Consider the following 9037-nt stretch of genomic DNA (forward strand, 5'->3'; position numbering starts at 1 on the left):
TTTTTTTTTAATCTTATTTACAAAGGGAAACACAAGCATTACTTCCTGCGTGGAAGTCTGGGAAGCCTTCAGGGATTGCAAAGCCTTGGCCAGACACAACGCACGGCTCCAATGCCCTTAGTGCCACAAGAATAAACCGTTTTGGAAGTGTTCTGACTCGGATGCCGTGTTTCAGCAGAGGAAGACCCCCGCTCCGCCTGCCCTGGGGCTGCACAGCACCAAGCGGTGCTGGACCCCGCGCTCTCCTGCCCCAGCAGATGCCCTGGCGGGCAGGGCGGCCTCTCCACGCTCCGGCATTTGGCTGCTGCACGAGTCCTGCGCCTAAATCTTCAGGAAAATAATCGAACTGGGTATAATCCCAGGAACGGGGCAACGCCACCGCGGCTGCCGCCTGCCGCCCGTCGGGGAGAGCTGCCGTCTGCAGGGAGAAGGCTAAAACTCGGCGACGTGTTTGTAGAAGGAAGTGCTTGCCACTCTGATTCACCCAGAATAAACAGAGGCTTTAGCAAACACGGAGCTGCTATTGAGAAATAAGTTAAGGATGCTCTGCGAAACGCCCCGTCTCTATTCCTTGTGAGCCGCTGCCCTAAACCCGCAGGATTTTGTTAGAACTCTGCGAAACCCTGTGAGCATGTGACACGGTGCTGCGAAAGGCCTCAGCAGGCTGCCGAAACCCCCGATCCGCACTGCAAACCATCGGATGAAGAGAGAGAGGAGAGCTGTGAAATGGCTGGGGCTGCACTGGGGAGGACACCGTGGGAGGGACAGGGAGGGGGGACAGAGGGGCTGAATAAGGCACACCGAACAGATTGGGGTTACCGCTGCACGTGTGGGAAATGAGACACCCCCCCCTCGCTCTTCCCCGGCTGCTCCGGCCCTGCTGGCTCCGGCACGGCGGGACTGGGGACGGGGACCTGGTGGGGGGCTCCTGCCAAAGCGAAGGTCACAAAACACAGCACCAAGGGTCAGCCAGACGGGGACCCCCCGAAAAAACCCATTTGGCAACAGCGAGACGAGAGAGGAGCAGGACAGAGGGGACGGTGGCTCGGCCGGGCACAGGGCTCCTTCCCGGTTCCCGTTCCCAACCCCAGAAACGGACCCGCTGGCTCCTTCGCCCGGCTCCTGCGCCCGCCCCGCAGCCAGCACCCACGTGGCCACCCCAGACCTCCTTTCTTCCAGCACTTGGAACAACACTGTCACCGGTTGTGAATTTTATACATACTGTTTTGCACTTTTCTTTTTTTTTTTTTTTCCTATAAACCCATCGGTATTTAGACATGCATCAAAAAAATCTCCAATGGATTCTAAACACTAATATTTACAGTCTCGTATACTACAGCATTTACTGTGCAAAAGCTAGTACCATCTCTAAAAGATACGGGTTCACAGGACAAGTGAACCGCAGTACCTCAACGTTTCCAGGGTTCGGAGGGATTACTGTTGCTTAAATAACGAGATCTGAGAGGAGGAGGGGGATGCGATGACCGGAGATGGCGGGTCCCTGCCCACGTTTTCAGTGCCTTTTCCGTATCTACGACCGGCGCCTTCCTCCCACGAAGAAGGCGCGAGAGATCTGGGGTAAACCGAAGACCCCTGTAAACACAAGCAGCTCTCTGAAAGCAGAGCTCCTCTGGCAGGCAGCGGGAGACTCTTCCATCCTCATCTCCTAGGGATGAACACGTTTCGCGGTGGCATTGCAGGGGAGATCCAAACCCATGGCTTCCACGGCTGCTGCCTGCTGCACCCCACCCTGGAGACTGCTGAGCTCTTGCTGACCACCCTTTGTGGATGAAAACAAAAGCCCAGGTATTCCCGGATGCAATCAGCCAGCAAACCAGTAACACGCTTGCATGGGACCCTCCTTCCACGTAGCTCTCTCCCCGGGCTTAAAGCTGATTCATGGCACAGAGGGACGGGAGGAGAAGGAGGGCGAGTGCAGCGAGCACCGGCTGATCTCTGCCCTTCGCGGCCGACGCGCGCCGTCACTTCTCGCCTGCTGCGACAGCCCGACGTTCGCACACCCAGGGATCGCTGCCAGCTGGGAGGGAGGGTGCGTCATCCAGTAACAGGTACAAACATTGAACTCCAGTCTCATAGCTGCCCTCGGTGCGTCTGCGGAGCAATTCTCCTCGCTCGTACAACCCCTCCTCCTAGGTTTTCTCTTCTCGGTCTGTTTTCCGCCTCGTAATGTTCCGAGGTTTGATTTTGAGGGAGAGTTCCCACAAGGCCTCCTCAGCCAGGTGGTCGCTGAAATCGTTGAAGAATGACACGATGTCGTCGTTTCTTTTGATGTCGTAATGTCTGGAAAACCACAGAGCAGGGCGGCAGTTAAACAAGGGGCTACCTGGGGACCTCTCCCAACTTTGAGCCACCCCGTCCTGCTCTAAGGGACATCCAGCGCTGTGGGGTCTGCATTACCTGAGCCCAATGCTCGTGACTGTGGTGTGACACCAGAAAGGGGAAAAACCATCATGCCCATTGCTGAATTGGGGAAAAAAAAACCAAAAAACCCTGTCACACTGAAATCAGCAGTTAGGTCTGCTCCCTCTGCTGCTCTGCATTGAAGAAACCCTCCATGACCTAGAGAACATAGGAACCAGCAACCTGGAGGAAAAACTGTTGTCTGAAAGAGCGTAGTGGGAAAACTTTACTGCACTGGATCTCAAAACTAATATAGGAAAAATGCTTTCACGAATCTTAAGTCATATCTAACCTAGAGAAGGACTGTGACCAGAGCCCTGTTGTTCCCAGGTATCCTTACATCTCCATCACGATGCTTTGACCTTCGACTCCCTCTTCCGCGGGGGCTCCCCAGCCCCAGCCACGAGCCCCCGCTCCCCCCAGTCCCCACTGTGGCACCTCGAAGGCAGCTCTGACCCCCCTCCTGCTGCACTTACACTTGTTGGAAGCACCTCATGCTGTCCAGGATGTTAAACTGCTGCCAGCGCTTGGAAAAGTTCACTTTGCTGTCAATGTAATCAGGGTTTCCCAGATGAACAAAGGTCAGGTCCTGCAGAATCAGGCCTCTGAAAGAGAGGAAGGGGTAGCGGGCCAGGGAGTAGGCAAACAAGTACAGAGGTTAGTCACACAGCGGCAGGACCGCCAGCCAAAGGCAGCCACAGGCAATCCAACGGCCTCCTGCTGCCGCCGCCATCAGCACTGCAACGTTAAACTAGAGGGGAACGTCTCCCCGGCAGCAGAACCAAAGGTGTTCAGGTGCAAGGTGCCCCCCACGCACAGCCGGGGGACCTCTGGGGCAAGGCACTCACGGTCACGCTAAGGGCGCTGACGTGGCTCTTTCACCCTCCATGGAAAGGAGGAGCAGGCTGGAAGAAGGTCACAATGCGAAGTGCCTGCCAGGGGTTAAACCTTCCTTCCAGTTTTATGCAAGAAGGTTTCCCTCCCGTTGAGGTTTTGCTAGCAAGGGGGTCTGCGCTCCCCTCCTCCCTCCGCCTCCCCGGCTCAGCCATGTCTCTGCCCTGTCCTGCAGCGGTCCCCTGCCGGATGAGATGCCATGTACCTACACAACCTCCTCCTACAGAACTCTTTCCATGGAAGAAAGCAAGACCAGGAGAAGTTTTACTGGTGTAAAACCAGAGCAAGTCTGGTATCTAGATGAGAATGCCCTTACAGAGAAGGGCAATGGCTTCAACCACTCATCTAGAAACAGGATGAAGCAGCACGTGTGACAAGGGTCCTCATCTACCAGCCCTTGCCGTCAGCAGAACCAGAGCTGCCACAGAGGAGCAAGCAGCAGCTCAAAGCTGTGTGATCCACTGGAAAATCTGTCATTCTGCACACAGACCCTGAAGAAACTCTAGTTAAAAAGCATCAACTAAAGATCCAGGCGCTGGATCTTTCCTTTGCCATAGTCAATTCACAAAAGCTTTCTTTTTTTTTTTTTGTAAAGAAGAGAGCTGCCACCCTGCTTTCCTCTGCTACAGGACAAATTGCTCCGGAGAGGGCACGTGGGTTGATGTGGCACACTGCCGGCTTATTCTAGACGTAGGGCGAAAGGCAAGTGCTGAGCTGAGCAGAAGCTGATGAAAAATCCTTGAAGGAACCTTTTGAATGCGCAGAACTAACAGCAGAGGAAAGAAACTACCAACTCACAGGTAAGGTATGCAGGGAGGCTCCACATCAGCCAGAGCTGCTCGGTAGGCGCGGAAGGAGGAGGAGCTGTCAATCAGCGTGCAGTACTCAGCCAGGCCCTGGCAGAACACAAAGCCCACAGTGACACCACTGCTTTTCTTCCTAACATGTCCCCAGAGAGCTGTGCAGGCCAGGGAGTTAATGCCATCCTGCAAACACCTCCAACTGATTTACTCAGCCTGACCCCGAGTGCCTCCACACAGAGCCTCGCTGCCTTCAGCCTCACCTGCCTTCAGTTGGCAGGGAGGAGGAGGAGGAGAAAGAGGAGGAGGAGGAGGAGAAAGAGGAGGAGGAGGAGGCAGCTCTTCTCACCCGTGACTGCGCTGCCCCTCCTGCAGCTGTCGGAAAGCCCGGCCACGCTGCAGGCTTCCAGAGCTGTGGCATTATACCCACTGGAGAGCAGTTATCTGCCATCCCTCCACCCTGGGACGTTACTGAGCTGTTAAAACCACCCACCTGCTTCATCCCGTAACCACAGTTATCTTTCACCCCCCGAAGATGACAGCTCTCACTGCTCCTCCCTCACCTCTGAGGTTTGTTTCTGCCACTCCAGCCTTCGGATGGGTGCAGAATCCAGTGCAGAAAGAATGGCCAGATAGGAATTAAAATTATTCAGCTTTCGTAAGTGCTGTGAAGAGGGAGAATATACCAGTTACTCCAGAGATCTGAAAAGCTTTCTAGCATCAAACAGCTCTACCAACCAGAAGGTCCCTTGCTCCTTTAAGGAGCAGTGTATGTGATTCACAGCAAGAGCCAAGCTGATACCTTCATAATCTTTATGAATTTAAGGAGCAGCCTCTCTCGGTCTTGGGCTTTCTCTTGTAGCATAATTATTGAACGGACCCTGGAAGAACAGACAGAAAAAACCAAGAAAGATAAACCCACTTAAGCAGATCTCAGTTTTCTTGTTTCATTTACAAAACTGCTAACTAATAAGGATGAATCAAGAACACTGAAAAGTTCACGATGCTTCCGACTTAAACGGAGCACTCTGATTCACAACAAAGAATAATTCCAAGCATGACAACAATAACCCTTCACAGAGTGCATTTTTTAGCAAGGGGAATGTTTACTTGAAGGGCTCAGTGGTACTGACAATTAATTCCTCCGGTGTTACAGTGCTCTCCAAAACCCCCAATTCCCTTTCTTTTGTGCTCTGGAGTCTTTAATAAGTGCCCGGGGTCTACTTCCTGGCCAAAAACATATATTATCCTGCTTGTAACAAGGGAACCAGTGCACAGTTCAGTGCCATGGTTGCTCCTTACCAGTAGGACATGTTATTAAAGTGCTCTGTGAACTGTGTCAGGTTGGGGCTCTTCTCTTCATTTTGCTCCTTTGCCCAAAGCAAAACTTCTGGGATCTGTGGAGGAAGAAGAGAAGATGGGGGTGGGAAAATACAACACATTAAAATGGGATTTCTCCCTCAAGATTCCCAGTTGCAGTCTGTGGTCACGGCTGTTTGCTGACACAAGTTCTGCTGTCTCCTACAACCCAAGAGATGTGCTTGGAGAGCTGGCAGGAACACCAGAGACTGCAGAGGGTACAAGTCCAGATCCCCCCACCGCCCTTGCCCCATCTTCATCTCCGTACCTCAATTTTATAGAAGAGTTCGGCATCTAGGAGGGTCAGCTGCTCGGCTATTTCATGACTGTGGAAATCGTGCAGGGTCCCTGGTCTGTAGGAAACAAGGATGAAGTATAAAGGCTAAGAAAACGTGACCTGTTGTCTTTCTTTTCTTATATTCTGGACTGAGAAAACTCTTGTGTCCACAAGAAAGGGACGCCTTGTCTCTCAAAGGACCAAGATATGGTTACGCGCGCCTTTCCTCACCTGGCTGCCACCCCACGGGCTGCAAGAGGTTTGATGGAATTGGCGTAGCTTAGCAGTTTCTTCTGATCCACTTTATCAAGGATATTCTTGCGTAACACTCTGGCGAGGCTCAGCTCCCCATTGCAGACCAGTCGGAAGACCAGGTCCATCAGCAGCTTGAGAATTTCCTCTGTCAACTCCACCAAGCTGAGAGAAAGATGGCAAACCCAGGGAAGGCATCAGAGCTACGGCTCTGAGCTGGACAGTTTGTATCTGTACCCCATCTCGTTGCTCTTTCCCACAAGCAGAACCAAGTGACTGGAATTCCTCCCCTTCCCAGCTCTTCCTTTCTTACAGACACCCCTTTTACTAGTTATTTTAAAATCACTGACAGAGACAGAAAACACTGAGAACCTGCCGAACAAGAGGGTTCAGCACTATAGGTGTCTCCTTGGTCAGCGTAGGGGATTTCAGCTGTCATCAGAGATGAGGATTAAACAACACATCTTCATAACTGTCAGACTTCTATATTGTTACTGACCCCACATCTCCCATCCCGGCACGAAGAAGGCAACTCACCACAGCTCATCCACCACTCTCACCAGCACGAAGAAGGTGTTCTTACTGACTCGCTTCTTAAACGTGTCTGGGAAGTGGCAAAACTTCTCATATGTGGTTGCAAATTAAAGAATCAACTTCGTGTGGTCAGACCAGCAGCAGCGCGACCAGCAGCTGCCTTGAGGAACATGAGACTAGTGTACGCTTCTGGCCTGACTGAAACTGGTGTTCAATTTCCAGGAGATAAGGGACACCGATATGGCTCTAATTAACATGGTATTAAGCTGCCACCAGCTGCAGGTAGCAGGGGTGTGAGGAGGCACTTACACCTCGCAGAATTGATGCTAGAAGAGCAGGTGTACCCTGAAACCGTTCTCTCTAAGGTGGAATTTAATGAGCAGCACTCCTCTACTGTGATCTCCCCCACTGGTCTGTGACATCTGGTCTCAACAGATCTCAGATGTCACCTCTACCTTCCTCACCGCCCAATTTGCTGCAAGGAGAATGGTGGCAGGGGAGACGGCACAGGTTGAAAAAGCTTCTGCCAGGTGGGCAAAGGGGAGGAGAAAAAGGTTATCAGTAAGTCAAGCATTGACAAGGGCCTGCAAAAAGTATTTTCACTGACAACCGCTCCGCGGTGAGATTTGCTGTGTCCTTGGCTGCGCTGATCCCAGCAGGAGCAAAAGGAGCAATGGCTCCGCTGCAGATGGCAGTGATGAGCTGCGACGCAGGACAGGGTGACGTCAGGCTCCCTTTGACGTGCCTGTACAGGACCGAAGCCCACGAGGCTTTTGCACCGCCTGAACCGAGACACTGACCCGCTCAGCTGACGGTGAAGGGAGCCATGGGAACAGAGCCAAGGGGAAGGAACTGCAGGCAGGGTGCTCAACGAGAAACCTTCTCCGTGCTCTGCCAGGAACACTAACGCTCACCCTGCCACGCAGGGGCCCTCGCCTCGTTAGCAGTTACGAGCTCAGTTCAGAACTGGGAGGCTAAGAGGATATTATCTTCCGTGCCACATATTGCTTGTAATAGGAGAGAGAATAGGTCTTAATGGTTTAGTCATCTCTAGTATTAAACTACATCTGCCCAAGGAGGCAATCCCGACGGCCCCTCCGGAAGGCAGAGTGATCCCCGTTCTACCAACGAGGTGTCCCAAACAAATGACTGATTCCCCAGTGATGTACAGAAAATGTGAACTGCTCTTCTCCCCTTCCAGGGCTTGCTGGAGAGGACTCTCAGGTCCAGTATTCCACCCTGCCCGGACCTGCCCAGCAGCATTTCCCATTTGCAGGGTGCAGAGGTGAAGGAAGCCCTGCCCGGGACACCTCCAGGGCAAGCACATTACTGACCACGTTGTCAGAAGGCTTTTGACCAAACAGCTTCCCACCAACTCCCTCTCCGCAATGACATCTTGGCTCTGATTCCTGGTGGGGGTGAACTGCCACTCATGCAAAAGGATATCTGTACTGCAGCTTCTTGATGAGCTCTTCAGGGGTAATAAACGTCCTGTATGTAGTCAGAAAGGCTTCACAGTACAGCACCAGATCTACAGAGAAAGACAAGAAAGCCTCAGTCAACCCTGCTGTCAGAACAAGGAAGCTTCTCGTAAGGTTGAGTCCAGTCTTAGGGGAAGAGGACATGGACACATTTTGACATGAACGGGCTTTGCAGAAATGCTGTGTGTGCTGTTGTTTCTTACCAGCAGATGGACCCTACGGCATAAGAGCGAACTGCCCTGTCCCCACTGGCCTGGCTCCCATTCGCAGCACTCGGGCTTGCTGCTTCGCTTACGTGACCACCAAAGGGGTCAGTGATAAACACCCATTTGTGGGACAAGGAACTTTCAATACTGGGTCAGGGAAAAATGTGTTTTAAACCTCGGGGATGCTTTAAGATCTGATGGTGAGAGGTGGGTGCCTGTTCTCTCTCTTTACTGCTTAGGCAGCACAGAGCCCTGCAGAAAGACGTGGTCACTCTTCCCTCCTGATCAGGAACGCACGTGTTTGGACATGATGATAGGGTGCTGCAGACCCTCTGCCCTTGCTGTGTTCCAGGAGATCTGCCCCAGGACAGTGCAAATATCAGATTATTTTCAGCCAAAAGAAGAGTAAATTGCACGGCAAAAACTGATGCTACCACGACCATGACCCCGCCACAACACGGACTCTGATGCGGTGCACGCAGACAGCTTTTGTTTATTAATCTGCGGCAGCAGGTGCTAAAGGCCCCAGAATTGCGAAGGCTTTGGCCATTGTCATGGGCACAAAGGAGGGAACTTGAAAAAGCAGAAACTGCAGATGGGAAAGAAGATTTCAGGTCAAGACTGCAGTACGCTCGCAGTGACAGGCAAGGCTCGGTCACTGTGGACAGCAATGGTCAAAATGGAAATTTGTTAGCGCCGGTATAAAACCCGCAGCACTGCAGGCAGAGCCCTGTTAGCACAGACAGCGAGAAAAAACTCCTGCCCTGCCTGCCCAGGCTGGGCTGTACAGGTAAAGCTTGTTTCAGCCGGGAC

At 52.5% G+C, this 9037-nt stretch overlaps 1 protein-coding gene across 1 annotated transcript in view; it reads right to left on the reverse strand.

The window, feature by feature from the left end:
* Positions 1 to 1939: 1939 nt before the first annotated feature.
* RAPGEF1 (Rap guanine nucleotide exchange factor (GEF) 1) overlaps positions 1940 to 9037 on the reverse strand; it is an 84947-nt gene continuing 77849 nt past the window's right edge. The window contains exons 14-23 of the mRNA XM_009892230.1: positions 7984 to 8068; positions 6541 to 6633; positions 5983 to 6168; positions 5743 to 5827; positions 5418 to 5512; positions 4918 to 4996; positions 4679 to 4780; positions 4114 to 4211; positions 2898 to 3026; positions 1940 to 2301 (exon numbers count right to left, since the gene is read on the reverse strand). Coding sequence (XP_009890532.1) covers positions 2151 to 2301; positions 2898 to 3026; positions 4114 to 4211; positions 4679 to 4780; positions 4918 to 4996; positions 5418 to 5512; positions 5743 to 5827; positions 5983 to 6168; positions 6541 to 6633; positions 7984 to 8068 — 1103 coding nt within the window. The 3' untranslated portion in view covers positions 1940 to 2150. The remainder of the gene's footprint in view (positions 2302 to 2897; positions 3027 to 4113; positions 4212 to 4678; positions 4781 to 4917; positions 4997 to 5417; positions 5513 to 5742; positions 5828 to 5982; positions 6169 to 6540; positions 6634 to 7983; positions 8069 to 9037) is intronic.

Source organism: Charadrius vociferus, unplaced genomic scaffold (assembly GCF_000708025.1).
Source record: "Charadrius vociferus isolate BGI_N301 unplaced genomic scaffold, ASM70802v2 scaffold549, whole genome shotgun sequence".
Lineage (NCBI taxonomy): Eukaryota > Metazoa > Chordata > Aves > Charadriiformes > Charadriidae > Charadrius > Charadrius vociferus.